The following is an 18,035-nucleotide window of genomic DNA, read 5'->3' on the forward strand; positions in this document are numbered from 1 at the left end:
TTCCCACGGGTTGCCTACTGCACCAGCATCTCCGGAAGGGGGAGCACTCCCACGGCGGGCAGGGAGGAGCTCAAAGGAGACCTCTGCTACCATCTCCAGATGGGGGGACCCAGCAGGGCTGGCCCCACGACCCCAGAGAATCATCAGTTGAACAGGAGAAAATCTGCACAAACAAGAGCACCACCATTTAGAAAGACGTGTCTTCAAATTCCACTCCAGTGGGTATCAGCTGTATGACCTTGGGCAGCAGATACTTATTTATTGTTGTTAGTATTATTGCTATCATGATTACTAGCCTCTACTGTTGTTGTATCGCTAGCTGTAAAATGGGGGTTCTAAGAGTATCTACCCCGTAGGGTAGTGTGAGGACCACACAGAGTTACCGATTAAAATAGCCCCTGCACCCAGTCAGCACACAGAAGCTGCTTGCCAGTATGATCACCATCACCCCAAACCCCCAAAGAGGCAAGATGCAGTGTTTTTATAGCAGCAAGTGGAAGGCCAGCTGGACCCCCTGAAACCTTTGTTTCTTTGCCTGTATAAACTGTTAGTTTTATAGGAGTCATATGAAGATTAAACGGGTGAGTACAGACAACAGCTTTAACATCACCTCCTCCTTGAAGCCCTTCTGGGCCTTCCCTCCTTGAGCCCACGCAAACTCCATCCCAGAACCTGTCACTGATCTCCACGCCATCTCCCACCCATCCCTGACCATGAGTGCCCCCAGGGCAAGGACCATGGCAGGTCTGGGTACCCAGAGTCAGGCATGAGCCAGGTCTAAACCAGTGTCTTTCTGTGGAGTCTGCTGAATCAAGCGAGATCCTGGCAGGCTGGCCCAGAGAGGGATCCTGAGACTACACTGAGTAATATGTGTTTCTCTGACCCACTTGTTAGTCCTCTATTTACCAAACTGGAAAATGGGCAGGAAAGCCTCAATCATCTCTGAGGGCCCTAATGTGCAACACGGACACTGCTGGATGCTGTGATTCCACACAGGAGGCCCTAGTGTGAGAGGGCCCTGACCACAGCTCACCGGGAATCAGGCCGTGTAGCCTCCACGTAGGCTCCCAGGCACCAGTGGGATCACCCACCAGAAAGAAGACATGAAGGACTGTAGCTCCAGGGTCTCAGAGGGAGACAGGGCTCCTCCGTCTGCCAGCAGCCCTGGCCTGTGATGTCCATTGGTCCTCTCCTTCCAAGCAGGAACATGCCTTTCAGCAAGCCCTGTGCTGTGACACCCCATGTGAACTGGAGCATCCCCAGAGAGTGGCTGGCCACCAGCTCTCCCTCCAGCACACTTTTGGGCCAAAGACATGTGGTAACCTCAAATTCTCAGCCTGCTCACTCTCGCCTCTCCCCACACCAGCACACTCACCACCAGCTATTCACTGCCTCTCACTTGCCTATAAAGTGAACTCCTTCTCATCCTCAAGACGCAGCCTCCTCAATGTTCAACAGGCTGGGCCAGGGGATGCCCAGCTCACAGCAGCACAAGCAGATGGGGACCAAAGGATGAATACCTGGTCCCAGCAGGACCGAGTTTATGCTGTCAGTTGCCAATGCTTCCTGCCTCCTCCCTGGTCCCTACAAAAGCTGCCCTGGGCTTTGAGCAGGGACAGATGTGTGCCTGTTCCCACTGCACCCCTTCCCAGACTGAGCGCTCCGCCAGGCAGGGCCCAGTGACAGTGACAGAACACAGGTGTGGAGGAATCAACCTTGGCTCTGACACTGCTGCAGCCCAGACACACCATTCCCTCCCTCTGCCTCACCCAGGCCCCAATGGGAGGGCACTGGTGGCTCCACAGCCCTTTCCCTCTGGGCAGGCTCTTTTCCTGGGGGGCTTGCTGGGCCTTGGTGGCAGGCAGAGTGCTCAGCTGAGGATACCAGGGACTAAGCCTACACTCCTCCGATACGGATTTCCACCAGTGAGAGCAGACGCAGAAATAGTCAGAATGGCCAGAGGCCCACGTGGCTGCAGGTGTGTGTGTGTGTGTGTGTGTGTGTGTGTGTGTGTGTGTAAACCCCAGCAGAACACTGCAGGTGCTCTCCAGGGCCTTATCTGTTAGCCCTTGGCCATACCCCAAAGCCTGCCCTGGGGACCCATAACTCGAGCTGGATGCTCGTGACGACTCGTTGCTCCTTCCAGGGTCAGCCAAGCTGTGGGCTTCCAGGAGGCCCAGGACCCAGCAGGACAGCTTGTGCCCCACGACTCATTTGGCCATCAGCACGGGGTACACTGAACGTGTGCATGTAAGGGAGAAGGCTGGCGAGCCTGCTCTGACCTCAGAGCACGTGTGTCACCACCTATCGTGTAGCATGCCTTGGGGTGGGGAAGGGGCACACAGCAAGTACGAGGGGCCCTCTGCCAAGGTGCCCAGTGACGGGTGCACTGACCATCCTGACCAGTGGCCACATCCATAGCATCTTCCTCCCCTCCTCACTCAGCACAGCGGGTCTCGGCGAGTCCCCAGGTAAGGAGGCCCCGGCATGCCTCTCGGGCAGTGAGGGTCAGGGGGACATGGCCTGGTGGCCGCGGGAACTCACCATGCACTTGTTGGGCTTCTCGCCTGAGTGCACCCTCATGTGGATGAGCAGTTTGTAGCGGGCGTTGAAGGGCTTGTAGCGGCGCACGCAGCCGGCCCAGAAGCAGGTGAAGTCCTCGCCCTTGCGCTGGTCGATGTGGCTCTTCTCGATGTGCCGCACCAGCTCCTCCTGCTGCTCGTAGGCTGCACAGCAGTCCACCCACCGGCACGCCTGCCGCCCAGCCACCCTCCCCGCCAGGCCCAGCCCCAGGCCTCCAAGGCCCGGGCCTGATGGCACCTGAGGCAAGGGGTAGGGGGGTGGCAGGCCAGGCTGGTGAGGTCCGAAGAGCTCCGAGAACTCATCCGCTGGCTCCTGCTTCAGGAAGCCCGCCTTCCGGCAGGATTCCACCTGCAAACTGCCCTCATGACTCTCAGTGGTTGCAGGGCCCAGCTGGGCCCGCTTGGGAGGGCCCCCCAGGTCTCCCGGTAGAGGGGGGCTCCGGAGTCCATTCACACAGGTGACCAGAGCAGTCTGGGAGGAGCGGACGATAGAGGTGATGTCGGAGGAGGCACAGGGTGAGGAGGAGGCTGAGGAGGTGACGGGCAGGCCCAGGAGGCAGCAGCGCTTCAGGCCGCCCTCGGGGAGGTGGGCCTCAGGTGGGGGGCCCAGGCCGGGGCTGGATTCGCTGCCTAGAAGGTAGCAGGAAGGTGCGGAGTGGGCAAGCACTCGGCCCGGGAGGTCCAGGTCCGTGTGCGGGCCAGAGGCTGGTGGGGCCCGGCAATGGGCAGACAGGGGTACCCGAGCTTCCATCATTGCCTGGTAGATGGGCAGGGACTCCTGCTTGATGTGCTGTGTGGCCGGGAGGCTGCCATTCACATATGTGGCCTGGGGTCTGGGTGACCTGGAAGACAGGGGCCAGAGAGGCCATGACAGGGTGGGCACTCACAGTGGGGAGGCCCAGGAAGGGGGCAGCGAGGAACCTGAGGGCTGAGGGCCTGGCCGAGGAAGCCCGAGCAAGGATGGAAGGTGAGGAATGGAAGGCCGGTGGGGAGGGAGGGAGGGGCCGGTAGGAAGGTAGAGATCTGCTGTCTGGCCAGCAAGGAAGAGTATGGAGGAAAAAGGGAGAGGGGAGGAAGAGAAGTGGGGCTGGGGAAAGGTTCAAAAGAGGCAGGAGGTCTGAAGAGGAGAATGCAGGAAAAGAAACCATTCCCTCCTTTTACCAAGTCCAGCCCCTACCCCCTCCTGCCCTGGATGCCTCCCGCCCAGCCTCCCAGGCCTCCCTAGGGTCTGCCCTGACCGCCCCCCAACCCACCACCACCTTCTAGTGAGTTCTGGAGGGCTAAGGTCGAGGCTGACATTTTGAGGGACAGTTCGTTTTAAATTCTGCTTACATGTCCTTTAAGTCTTTATGAATTTTTTAATCTTTCACAATTTCTAAAAATGATAACTGTGATGTTTTGCCCCAAGCAAGGTCTTGACACTGAGAATATTAGTGGATGGGGTTTTTAAACACGGTCCTGGTGGAGGGTACATCCCAGGAATAATTAAGGAAAAGCTTCTTGGGTGGGGATGACCCAGAATTTCAAGCCCAGACACTGTGATGGGGGAAGCTGTGGGCAGGCTGGCCAGCAGGGCAGCACACAGGAGGCAGAGGGCCTAGGTTCAAGGCCAGGCTCAGCCACCTCCAGCTGTTCACACTGAGCGAGGGGCTCTGGGCCTCTCCCCTCACCCCACCTTCAGAATGGTTCTACTCCCGAGGGTGCGGACGGTGTGACGGGCAGGGCTGGATGGCTGAAGTGGTATCTTCATCACCCACGTGGTACATGCCATTCTAGAGAGGGCTTCTCCTGAATGTGGACAAGTATGTGCAAGTAGAGACACCGGGCCTGCTGGTCACCTGAGGACTCTGAGAAGGGGAGGGGCCCGCAAGCTGGTGCTTGGCCTTGGGTCAGAGAAGCCCCCACCGGCCGTGGGCAGGACAGGAAGCCTGTTCTGTGCCACCCCGTGTGTCCTCAGACCTCGCCCCGTCACAGCCTTGGTGACCGCACCTGTGAAATGAGGACCAACCCTCTCTACCTCAGAGGGTGGCTGCCAAGCTTAAGTGGGAACAGATGTTGGGAGGCCGTCTGGAAAGAGGATGGCAGAGCGAATGGTGCGATCCTCTCTGTGTCCCAATGTTACTTCCTGCAGCTCTGGCCCGCCCCTCTCTGGCTCTGTAGCTGAGGCACCCCAGCTCCAGTCACAGGGGGAGGGGGAAGGGACAGGAAGCCAGAGCCCAGAGCACTCAGAGAGCATCGCCTCCAACTCCATCACCACAGGGCCAGGAAAGGAGCGAGAGGAGGTGGGCCTCAGACGGGGGGGCAGGTCCAAGAAGGCACCAGTCTTGCCCACAGTCACGAGCAGCAGGCCAGTGGCAGGACTGGGGCCAGAACCCAGGCTCCCCTCCTCCTGCCTTTCTCCTATACAGACCTGTGGAAAGGCTTGGGGGAGGAGCTCTTCTGCTTTTTTCTCAACTGCACTTGAACAATCCCTGGTTAGCTCACCAGCGACCTCTCTTCCCACCCAGGAACTCTGCTGCCCAGAGCACAGTCCGTGGAATCAGGAGCCGCGTTCTGAGGTGGACCGAACACGTAACCCCTCTCCAGGGCTGGGGGTCCTGGGTCCGTCCTCACCAGCAGAAAGCTCCAAGCAGCTTAGAGATCTGCTATCCAATTGTGACGGGGGCTTACCCAGATAAATCAAAGCACAGCTGTTCCTTGCGTGACTGCAATCCCGGGCCTGGCGCAGGTAAGCTCAGGCAGGGAAGGACGGCCAGGGAAGCCTCTGTTTCGAGTAATCCCTTTAAAAACAGTCAGGCTAAAGCAAACCCCACCAGGAGGAGAGGCAGCTATAGTTTCCTGTGACTGAGTCCCCCAAACAATCGAATAATCGACAAGAAAATCTCAAATGACATCAGGTGAGGAGTGGGCGACTCTGGTCCTGGGGTCCCACGGCTCCAAATGCCAGCTGAGCCGCCCCCGCCTGCCTCGCTGTCCCTGTGCACCCAGGCAACTCCCATCACCGCTAGAAATGGTGAGCGTGAGTCCCCAGATGAGCAAACACCGTGGAGCAGCGCCACGCGCCAGGCGCTCTCCCGAGGGCCGTCCCAGCACAGAGCGATGCGAGGCACCTGCTGAACGCATGCCCGAATTCAAGGGAGAGACTACCATCTGTTTTACGCTTCGGAGAACTGAAGCAACCTGCCCGAGCTGTCAGAGGCGGTCAGGGATAGAGCAGGAATTTGAACTTGGACCTGGTTAAATAAGAGCCTGGGATTTCCCACAACACTCTACTGGCCCGGGCCCCACTTCCTCGTCTGTAAAATGATCTAATTGAATAACCTTATGTTTCCCTGCAGCCTTAATGTTCTGAATCTCAAGGCTCTATCATCCTGGACCCTGGAAGGAAGTTTCCAAGGAGAGAAGAGGGTGATGTGGGACCTCATGGGGTCCGCACACCCGAGGGTTCAAGGCTGCAGCCCGGGCTGAGGGTCAGCGAGCTCACTCACAGCTTTCACACTGTGCCAGGGGAGGCTGGGGACCCAAGACAGTTCAAAGCCCAGGCAGGCCCCTGCCCTTCTAATGGGGAAACGGAGGGCCAGCCCCCTGAGGGAATGCTGAAACTCCCCTGAGGGGTGGTCGCACTGTGTCACACAGAAGAGAGCACAGGGGCTCTGGAGGCCGAGACGTGAAGATATTAAACTATGTGGCACGTTCAAAGCAAGGCCAGGAAGCTGGCGGCGGGCAGGCCGGGGCCCCATCACGGGCACCTCCTGATGCTGCCGGGGGCCTACACGCTCTGTGACCCCATCCTCATCTTACAGGTGAGGAAATGGGGCTTAAGAGGGTCAGCATCTCACCCAAGGTGGCCCAGGGAGCCAGTGATGGAGCTAGGACTGGCTCTGCAATTAACAGTGCATTCTGCTGACCGTGGTGAGGATGGGCAGTCATTTTAAGCACAGAAACGACAAAATCGGGATACTGCTAATGTTTCTTAACACTCCTCACCACTTGCTGGGTGACCTCTGGCTAGTTTTATAGCCCCTCTGGCCTCAGTTTCCCCACCCTACGGCAGCTATGGGCTGAATGAGTTACCACATGTGAAGTGTCGAATAGTAAGCACCCCAGGATTGTCACTTATTAGTGACAGGACCTGGGCCTCCTGGGACTGTGCGGTTAAATGAGAGACTGTGCACAGGAGCAGCCACTCAGAAAGTGGGAGCTTTTTTATGGGTATTAGAAAGCTGGGCCGGAAGCAAGGAGGCGGCTTGTGTGGCTGCTGCAGGAACCCAGGCAGTGGGGTGAAGGGGCCAGAGATCAGGAGGGGACAGCAAGAATGGAGAGGAGGCCCCAAACACAAGGCAGTCCAGTGGCAGGGAGAAGGGGCAGGATCTGCCTGGTGTGGGAGAGGGGCTGGCCCTCTTTTCCTTTAGGAAAATGAGTGAATCTGAAAGTGCCAGGTCAAATTCAACCACTTCCTCCTTGGCAAAGGTGGCAGCAACTTGGGTTGATGCTGGTGCAGGGTTCTGGGTACAGACTCTCCTGTGCCCTCAACTGTCAAAATGACATTCAAAATGACAAATGATATTTCTGATTGTTTCTATCTAAAAAGAAAATGGGGAGGGGGGCATCTGTAATACTTTCGACAATAAAGATAAATTATTTAAAATAAATAAAAATAAAAATAAACAAACAAAAAAAGAACACTTGCCAAGCTTTCCCTGGGTTCGCATAGCATCTACCCCGAGAGAGGCAGATTTCACTGGAGAAACTGGATACTGCTGGGAGCCTCAGTGATAATCAAGCGGATACATGCATCTGGCTGTTGCCAAACAGTGCACAGCTTGAAATCTAAAGGATGTTTGGTCCTGCTGTGTACTGAACTGATGTCCCCCTACAGTTCGTATGTTGAAGCCTGCACCCTCAATGTGACTGTATTTGGAGACAGAGGCTAAGGGAGGTGATTAAGGTTAAATGAGGTCACAGGGAGGGGCCCTAATCCGAAAGGACTGGTGTCCTCATAAGAGGAAGAGACACCGAGGGTGTGCACACAAGGCCGCGTAAGGACACCGGGAGAAGCGGCCGTCTGCAAGCCCAGAGAGGCCTCGGGAGAACCCAAACCTACTGACATCTTGATGTTGGCCTTCCAGCGCCCAGAGCTGCGAGAAAATAAATGTCTGTTGTTAAAGCCGCCCCATCTGTGGTGTTTGGTCATGGCAGCCGAGCAGACTAATACTCTCCTATAAGTCAGAAGTCTCATTCACATCAAGGGAGGCCATAGGAAACGTAAATTCTCAACGGAAAATGGTTCCACAAGAAGAAAAAGCTATTTAGTACTATCTCCCCCTGTGGACTCCCACTGGGAAGTAAGCTCCATCGGGGAGCTCTCTGCTCCCTCCACCAAGGCACCCCAGCACCCACAGTGCCTGGCTGGTGAAGAGATCCAGTGGTTCTCAACCTTCTGGCCCTTTAAATACAGTTCCTCATGTTGTGACCCAACCATAAAATTATTTTCGTTGCTACTTCATAACTGTAATGTTGCTACTGTTATGAATCCTAATGTAAATACCTAATATGCAGGATGGTCTTAGGCGACCCCTGTGAAAGGGTCGTTCGACCACCAAAGGGGTCACAACCCACAGGTTAAGAACCGCTAAACTGTGAACAGGCAAGTGGGCCAGTTTTTAGAATCTCTGGCCTGTGAACAGACCTGAGGTCAGCATCCCACGCAGTGGGGTACAGGGGCCTATCTGAGGTTGACCTCCTCCTGTCAGCAAACCAGAGGCATGGGCGGGACCCTGGGAGAAGCCGCAGGAGGCAGATTTCAGCCTGGCATGCCATCTAACGGGATACTTTTGCAGAGGCAGACTGGAAACGTCCTAGCACTGAATGACGCCCGTTACCTGCCAGGGTCCTGCAGGGGGAAGGTTTCCCAGGGGAGGAGATGGCCCAGGTAGAGGAAGCCCTCCACTCTGTGAGCAGCCCAGGCTTTGACAATGTGACTCCTGAACTGAGTTTTCCTTCCCCGACTCACTCCAAATCTCCCTCTTCTAAAACGACTGGTTCTCTGTGAAAGGCCACCTCGGCTGCTGCAACGGGGAAGCACACCTCAATAAAACCATCTCTCTCTCACGAGGTCCTGCAATTCCAGAGGTGCAGGGCCTCGTCCAGGCAGCCATCATTGTGCTACTGGGCTCTGGCGGGTCCCTGGCAATCCCGTGCCTCAGTTTCTCTGTGTATCCTATAAGCCAGACAGACTAGGTGAGGTCTGGAGGCCTCCAGGGCGTGTCCACAGAGGGCAGCTGATGGTGGGGATGGAGCACATACCTGCTGGGGTGGGGGAAATGGAGCAGCCTCTCACAGGCTGGGGGGTGGCCCCTGGATGGGGGGGTTCCCGCCGAGAGAAACAGGCCCTGACGGCAGGTGGGGCCCAGGCCCTCGGCAAGGTCCAGGTCCAGCAGGCTCTTCTCGGAGCCTGGGGTGCAGTGGCCGTAGCTCCCGTTCACTAGGTAGAGAAAGACAGGAAGAGGAGACAAAGTAAGTGGGGACAGCCTGCCAGGGGTGCAGGCAGAGGGCAGTCACTGGGTGCAGCATGAGACAGAGCACCCTTGAGCTAACACTAACTGAACCCCTACTACACCTGAGGCACAGGGACACCTCACTTAATTCCCATAATCACCAGCAGGATCAGTAATAGCATCAGCTGCTACTCTAGGTGCAGGAAAGACTTGGGAGCTAGGCGGACAATCTCCTGTCTCTGGGAAGCTCAGAATCTATGATCCTCATTGATCACCTAATGCTCATTTGCCGGGTGCATGGCCACCTTGGAGCTGGTGTTCTGGAGCTCAGCGGCCCAGCAGGCTGAGTGAGCGACACTGACACTGTATGTCCAGGAGCAGGTGCCTACTGAACAGCACCTGTTCTTATTGTCACCAAAGCTCAATCTACAGCGTTTTCCAGATTTCATTATAACATATAAATACAATATGCAGTGCTTCACGCCTCTGTATCCTCCATGGTTCTTTGACAGCCTAAGTATCTGCTGGGCCCAGCTGCTGGGTTTCTATGAAGAATAATTGAGGCAGCAGATGTGAAAGCCCCTGAAAAACTACGTCACATGTAACAGAAATGTCAGGGATGTTTGTTGTTCCTTCCACTCCCTAAGCCTCCGTTTTCTCATCTATAGTGTGAGGAGGATTAATCTGGAAACTACTTCTGACTTAGGCTTTCTGCCCTGTCACCCAGCCAAGTTAGGCTAAGGAGGGAAGGACATACATGGGCTTGGGGCCTATGGGTCTTGGTGTGAGTCCCTACTGGCCCAACCAAGCCTGTGACTTGGACCAGTCCCTCCCCGAGCTGACCCTCCCCGAGCTGACCCTCACCCCAGGTAGAAGATGGAAACAGCCATGCCAGTTCCTGGGAGATGCTGTGAGGTTCTGAGCCCTGGGGTGCAGAGCCCCTAGCACACTGCTGGCACCTGGTAGGTGTGCCAGGAGCAGAAATTGTTCTTACTGCCATGTAGCACTTTGAAAAGCATAAAGTACCCTAGAGAGGTAATAAAACATTAACAGGCCCAAGTATTGTCCAGGAACTGCAAACACTGAGCAAGACACCCCGTTAAGCTGAGAAGAGAACTGACACCAGCACACCCCTAATGTAAAGACAGAGCGCCATTTGTCAAGCAGTGTGTGCAGGCCCTGGGTGCGGATCCACTGGCCTCTGAGGAAGGGTATTATTGTCCCCATTGTACAGAAGAGAAAACAGAGGCTCGGCGAAGCTAAATGCGCCCAAGATCACACAGCTAGTAAGAGTCTGGGATCTTTGACCTGAGTCAGACCCAAACCTCACGTTGTAATCACTATGTAATAAAAAGTGGCCCCTTAGCCAAAAATCCAACCTCACTCTAATTCTAGCCCACCCCCAAGGCCAGACACTCTGAGCTAACCCAACATGTGCCCACAGCCCTGGACAGGCACCCGCATTCACCTGCCAAGCACTTGACAGTTTGCAGATGAGAACACAAAGCTCTCAAGGTCCTAGGCCAGGTAAGGGGCTCAGACAAAGTTCCAGGTTCCCGGGCACAGGTAAGCCTGCCCAGATGAACATTTGCGCAGAAGCTGCCCTCTGTGTCACCTTCCCAGCCAGAGCCTGGGCCCGTGTCTTGCTGTGAGGAACACTCACTCCCACTGGCTTTGGCTGCTGCTGAGCCAGCCCCTCACAAGCTTATTTTTTAATAACTTGGTTGTTTTTTAATTAAAAGGAAATCCCTGGTAACAAATGTGAATGGCCTGAGCTAATGAGAGCAGGCTGCCGCTCGCTTAACTCCGTCTCTGCTTGGCGGTCTCTGCCTTTTCCAAATCGTTTCTGCATGCGATTTTATTGTCCCATTGAGGCAAACCATGGGGCTGGGCCTCAGAAAACTGTGGATAATTTTATGACCATTAATAGCATTTGGAGCAGAGAGAGCTTAATCATCACACAGGGCTGTTCGGCCAAGGTCTTTCTCCCAGAGTCTTTGGGTTGGGCAGGCAGTTCAGAGCTTCCTTCAAGGACCCACCAGGCCCATTGGGGACCTCTGAGTCACTTCTCCCTCATTCACTTGGGAGAATGTGTGGAACGGTGGACGGTGGCCCCCGGAAAGGCGCCAGGGAGCCCAGCATTCTTCAAGCCCTTATTCATCAGGCATTTCCTAGGTGCCAGACACATTCAGTACTCTCAAGTGTCCATCCCTGTGATGTGGGCCCATTACAGCCATTTTCCAGATGAGAAAAGTTGAGGTCTGGAGAAATTGGGACCTTCGACTAGGACCACAGGTCTGGGTTTGACTTGTTTGGCCCCACCCAGATCTTTTAGACTTCAAAGCCCAGGTTCAGTCCTGCCACCCCTCAGCCAACTAAACAACTGGGGGCCCCTGAACAAGCATCCCCACCTGTGACTCCAGTGAAGATCGTGTTGGGGGGCTGTGGGGGAAGTCAAAGAACCATCATCCCAATGACTCCTAAACTCTGCAGGTGGCAGGATCACTCCGTCTACAGACGAGCACAAGGGCTCAAGGAAGTTTAATGGTTTACCCAAAGTCACCCAGGCAGGCAGTCAGGGGCTGAGTTGAGATGTGGGAAGAGACAGTCACTGTTACTCAATGAAAAATTGAGGCCTGTTGGCTCTTCTCTGCTGGATACACTAAGAGGTTTTCCTAGCCATATATATAAAAGCCTAAGTGACTGAACGACTGGTTGCTATGATGCACACTGACCACAAGGGGGCAGACACTCAATGTAGGAGCTGCCCCCCGGTTGGTCAGTGCGCTCCTACAGCGGGAGCACCACTCAGCTGACCGACGGGTGCCAGATGCCACCAGGCTCACGGCTGGCAAGCGCAGCTATGGCAGCACAAGCCTCTCCTATCTCTGCAGCAGTGCTACCAAGCAGTGACAGCAGGACAGCGGGGGTGGGGGGTGGGGTGGGGGGCCAGGATGAGCGGGAGTGGCCTAGCACCCAGCTTGGGCTCAGGCTCCTCCCCGGCCGCCTGGCCTGCAGGGATCGGGCCGGAACTGGCAATCTGACATCCCCTGAGGGGTCCCAAATTGCGAGAGGGTGCAGGCCAGGCTGAGGGACCCCACTGCTGCACAAATCCATGCGCTGGGCCTCTAGTAATAAATAAGCAAACCAGCTGTGAGAAGGAGGAAGGAGCCCCTTGGTTCAGTTTGGCACTTCTCAGGGCTCCAAGCCCATTCAAACGTTGTCTTGTGTGAACCCTCCCAGACCCCAGATGAAAGCCTGGGCCTCCCACCTGGCAGAGGGACATAATCACCAAACCTGGCAAGTAGCTGCCCGAGGTCACATGTCAATTGCTGGCATAGCCAGGGCCTGAACCCAGATATCCCAAGGCCTATGCCAGATCCCACCCTGGGCCACCTGCTTTCTCACAGGCTGAAATTAAACCAGAGGCTGCAATATGTTCCCCAGAGATGCTGCCACTACTGTCACTGCTGCCCACTCCAGGCCCACGTCAGCCAGGGGACCTCCCACTGTCCTCCCGCCTGTTGGCATCGTGCCTGTCTGTCACCAGGTGCATCATGGAACCCACCCCTGCTCACTCTACATCAAGCATATCAAACTCGCGGCCCCCGGGCCGCATGCATCCCATAACAAATATTTTTGCGGCCCAGCCAATATAATAGTGTAAGAAATGTTTTCATAAAAAATTCATAACTTAATTTTTACAGTATCCTGTTACACATAATTATTAATAACAAACTACAACGTTCGCTAATGACTGATTACTATAATCATGTTGCATTGATTTCCCTTACGCGCCTTACACGCAGGTGTACCATTTCTCTCCACTGATACTAGCAGCAAATATTTTAGCAGACGACTGCCACGTCATTAGTCTTGGACTGACTTGTTTGGTGTGCACAACAGGAAATATTCACTTTCGGAAAACAAGAAAAATAGGTTTATTTGCATTATGCTTATTAATTTGTGCAGTGATTCAGTGTCTGGTAAGTTAATATTCAATAAAAAATAATAATTTTTATTAAAATGTTCTATTATTTTATGTTAACGTTTACTCATTTATTCCAGCCCTTTGTGTTCAGCATGTCTCTATCAAAAAAAACCCCTACATTTCCATGAAAATTGAAGATTTTGGGTTTTTTGTGGCCCACATAAACTTAAACCTAGCATATTTGGCCCGTGTTAGCCTTTGAGTGTGACATGCTTGCTCTACATCTTCAGGGAGCAGGACTGGAGTCTTTCTCAAGGGAGGCAGGGGAGTGAGAGGGGCACAGCAGCCCTGCGGCCTGGAGGCAGGCTGGGGACACCCAGCAGCCATGTCTCCCTCTGTGCCACAGGGGACCAGACCTTGGACCTGGCTTTGCCCATGTACCGTAAATGAAGCTTTTTTTTTGGAGGATTGGAGGGTCAGAGGGTCCTGTGTTCATTTTTACAAGTTGGTGAGAAAATCTAGCACATCAGGGCCGGGACTGACTGACCTGTTTCAATAATAGATGAAGAAACTGAGGCTCACACTGCAAATCCACAACAGAGGCTGGACTGGCACCCTCGGGGCTAGGTAAGAGTTTGGTTTCGATTCCTCTTCAAGTCTCAGTTTTCTTATCTGTAAAATGGTGCTAACACTACTTCACAAGGTTCTGGTGACAATTAAGTGAGATGATGAACACAACGTGTTTGGCATGGTGCCTGGCTCACAGTAACTGTATAACGGTGTAATGGTGTCAATAATGATAATTATCTCTTCCACTTATCCTTGAGCTTGGGATGGGGCCAGGAGGCAGGGCCCTGTGTGAGAAGTATTCTAACCCCAGGAAAGTCAGACCTGGATGGCCTTGAAGCCAGACGCAAAAGGACAAGCCCCCAAGGCTCAGGGGTCAACGAACGCAGGACCAGGCAGCCTGAATGAGGTCACAGCCAGCAAATCTGAAGCCAATGTCTCCAGTTACACACCACAGAGCTTTGCAAATTACCGTAATGACTTGGCTATAAAGTGGTACCACATATAAGGTGACTCCCCACAGGAATTTTAATGTACGTCGAAACCTGCCAAGTCTGCATGAGAGGGACAATGATGCATTCAGCATCCCAGGCCCAGATGCCACCTCCCTGCAGTCCCAGAGCAGCCAGTGGCTGGTCTAGGACAGCCTACACGACTGCTCCTCGTTCACGGACAAGCAGAGCAGACTTTAGTGCCCACCAGGCGCCAGACTGGTGACAGGGCACCGCACCTTACAGTCTACACCAAACATCTTGCAGCCCTCACATATGAGCTTCACGACAACCCTCAGGAGCAGGGTGGGGAGGCTCGGGGGTAGAGGGCCAACGATTTGCCCAAGCTCACTCAGCAAATGTAGGGCTCAGACTTACACCGGATCTCCTGACTCAGCCACCTTGTCAGCAAGCTTTTTCTGTAAAGGGCAAGACAGTAAATATTTTAGGTTTTGCGGGCCATACAGTCTGCTGTTACAATTATTCAACTTGGACCATAAAAAGCAACCATAGACAATATATAAACCAATGAGTGGGGCTGTGCTCCAATAAAACTTTATTTAGAAAAACAACTCACTGGCTGTTGGATTGTAATTTGCCAACCTCTGAGCTAGTGCAGCAGTTAGAGATGGGGCTTTGCAGTTAGAAAGCTTTTCCTGCATCTGTAAAATGGGGAGAATTTTACAGGGTGGAGTTATGGTGTGAACACCACTGTCAAATACTGAATTCAGGGCTGGCCCCTCGCAGGCATTCAATAAATGAAAGTGCCTGAACCTGTCTCAGGGGCCCCACAGCCTGGGTTCACCCCTCACCCGGCCTTACCTCATACTCCCACGATGCTTTGCTGCTGTGCTGCACACATCCTCACCCCTCTAGTCAGGGTGGCCTGACACCTCCCAAACCCTCTGAGCCCTCGGAGGTCTACAGTAGTGCATCTCCTTCTGGAATATTCCCCGGTCTCTCCTGCCCTCCCTGAGCTCCCCCACTCAGCTCACAGCAGTCCGTGTGAATGGCTGCTGTTTAGGGCACCTTCTTCCCTCACCCTCAGCCTATGTCAAATACTCCACACATTTGATCTCTAAGTCTCCATGATGTCCCCACACGCCAGGACTGTAACACTGAGCTGGCACATGGATGCTTTTAAGTGCAATTAAAGTCCTGCCTCCCCCACAAGCCTGTGAAGTCCTTCAGCACAAGGGTCTTGGGCCCCCAGTGCTGCTGAATGTCAGAGCATCCAGAGACATGATTTTGCCCAATTTACTTCACATACAAAAAACAGGGGCCCAGATGGGGAAGGGACTTGTCCTAGTCCCATAGCGAGCAGATTCTCTAGACACGGGGGCGCCACTGGGGATACTCCCCTCACTCCTAGCACACGTTAGACCACGGGAGGTGCTTGGAGACACTGGGAAGGTGGGCTGAAAGGACTGTCCAAAGTCTGCTTTCATGCCTACTATTATGCCAGATGCTGCCACTTAGGAAAACGGACCAAGCTTTTGTCACACACACCGAGGATCAAGCCCTAGCTCCACCATTAACTTTCTGGCTGTCTGACCCTAAATGAGGGTCTCCCTTCTGAGCCTTAGTTTCTTCATCTGTAAAATGGGAATGTGAAAACCCAGCTCCACTGGGTGGCTGGCTGTGAGGATTAAATGAGATAATATATGCAGAGAATTGGTGCCGCCTGGCAGAGTGAACACTTTATTTTTTATAGTTTTATTTTTTAAATCTTTATTGTTGAAAGTATTACATAGGTCCTCCTTTTACCCATTAACCTCTTCCAGCCCACAATCATCCTCCCCCACCCAGGCCCTCACCAACCCATCGTCAAGGTCCCTCATTTTACTGTCTTGTCAGGCAGGGGAAACAGGGCCCCGGCCTCCCTGGGTGATCTGTCTCCAGGAACGGAGACCTGCTTTCCCAGGCAGTGAGCCCCAGGGCCATTGACGGCAGCCTCAGGATAACGGGGTCTTGAATCCCTGCAGGCTTGTCAGCGCAGAGCAGGCCTCAGCCCTCTCCGAGCCTCCTCAGCCTTCCCCTCTGAGCAGTGGGAGTGCCAGGCAGGCAGGAGGGACACTGGGGATCCCAGAGAGTGGGAGACACAGGGGTTGAGCAGCTCTCTAAGGACACACAGCCATGCTGCATCCACACTCCTGGCCCCTTCTGCCTCACGGCACTGCCTCATCATCCCTTCTCTCCCTTCCCCACCAAACCCAGAGGCCTGGCCACCACAGGCTGGTGGGATGGGTTACCTGAGGGCCACTCACTTAGCCTGGAGCCATCTTGGGGGGTTCACAGACATTGGGGAGGAGAGGCTGTCAGCTTGGCAGGGCCTCTGGGGCTCCAGAGCCTGATGCTCAAGGCCTCATGCCAGGTTTATGGTCACCCGTCATCTCTCATCCCAGATCACAAAAACTCCATAAGTTCTCCTTTAAAGCTAAGCTAGAGTTACAGGGCTCAGGCCAGTAAAACCTGAGCAGGCTCACCTCAGGATGCCACTGCCAGGAAAACAGACCGAGCCCTCTGCTCTGTCCCAGGCCAGCCCAGCCCCGGTTTCACATGTGGGTGCAGGTATCTATACACATAAACACATTTTCTGGCCGAGTTTCTCTCTGACTCTTGTATTGCTACCAAATTAGCACATATTTGTTGGTGGAAAAAATTAGAAAATATACCTTGGCCACTAACTATTAGAAAATAAATGTCACCGATACTACCAACAACAGAGAGAGCCACCGCAGACATGACGACACATAAAGCTCTGTGGCATTTCCATATGCCTCTCTACATATTTGACCAAAAAACAGGAAGACATACTTATTTTCTTGAACTCCGCTTTTTTTTTTTTAGTATTGTATCATGAACACTAAAGTTCATAGAGTGCCTATTACATGCCAGGCCCAGTACCAGGCTCTTTTCATGCCAGCATTTCTAATGCCATTTTCCAGAGGAAAAGTGACTTGTCCAAGGTCATGCAGCTGGTACATGGTACAAGCCCAGCTCTCTCGGACTTAGAGGGCAGCACTGGCCCAGACCTGGTTCCACATCATTAAGGGATTCAGAGTCGATGCAGCTGATTACTTTCTCAGTGTATTGGTCAGCTTGGGCTGCCATCACAAAATACCACAGACCAGGCGGCTTAAACAACACATTTGTGGTCTCACTTTTCTGGAGGTTGGAAGTGTAAGAGCAAGGTTCTGTTGATTGAGTTTCTGGTGAGAGCGCTCTTCCTGGCTTGTAAATGGCCACCTTCTCTCTAGGTCCCTCACATGGCCTTTCCCCATGCCTGCATGCAAAGAATGAGAGCGAGAGTGCAGTGTGCCCTGGTGTCTCTTTATAAGGACACTAATCCTACTGGAGGATCAGGGCCCCACCCTTAATCTAATTTAACCTATAAAAGGTCCCATCTCCAAATAAAGTCACACCAGAGGTTGTGGCTTCAACATACGAATTTGGTCAGCAGATGAGAGGGGGCACAAACCACAAACATCCAGTCTATAACACCTGGTATTCATTCCCCCACAGTAGGGTGCATATTTCTATATCTATCTACTAGAGGCCCAGTGCACGAAATTTGTGCATGGGTAGGGTCCCTAGGCCTGGCCAGCAATCAAGGACAATTGGGGCCTTCCAGCTGCTGGCCAGGGCCTTCCTTCACTCCACATCGCCCCCAGTGGTCAGTGCACATCATAGCGAGTGATCGAACTCCTGGTCTCCCGATCAAACTCCTGAGGGGACACTTTGCATATTAGCTTTTTATATATATAGATGGGACTTGAGAAGGAGAGACCATATCCCATGGCATGTAAGTGCAGATTCTGGGGTCCAACCAACTACATTTGAATTCTGGTTTTGCCATTTACTAGCTGTGGCCTTGTCTGTGTCACATGACTTAGCTTCTCTGTGCCTCAGTTTATTGAAATGGGTTCATTTACCATGTAAAGTACCTGGAAGAGTGCGTCTGGAA

The 18,035-nt window shown here is 53.7% G+C and overlaps 1 protein-coding gene across 1 annotated transcript in view; it reads right to left on the bottom strand.

The window, feature by feature from the left end:
* The window catches only part of GLIS1 (GLIS family zinc finger 1), a 224,292-nt gene that overhangs the window by 79,550 nt on the left and 126,707 nt on the right, over positions 1-18,035 (bottom strand). Inside the window, exons 2-3 of the mRNA XM_036352549.1 lie at positions 8,889-9,066; positions 2,545-3,424 (exon numbers count right to left, since the gene is read on the bottom strand). Of these exons, the coding sequence (XP_036208442.1) occupies positions 2,545-3,424; positions 8,889-9,066 (1,058 nt within the window). The remainder of the gene's footprint in view (positions 1-2,544; positions 3,425-8,888; positions 9,067-18,035) is intronic.

Source organism: Myotis myotis, unplaced genomic scaffold, assembly GCF_014108235.1.
Source record: "Myotis myotis isolate mMyoMyo1 unplaced genomic scaffold, mMyoMyo1.p scaffold_m19_p_2, whole genome shotgun sequence".
Lineage (NCBI taxonomy): Eukaryota > Metazoa > Chordata > Mammalia > Chiroptera > Vespertilionidae > Myotis > Myotis myotis.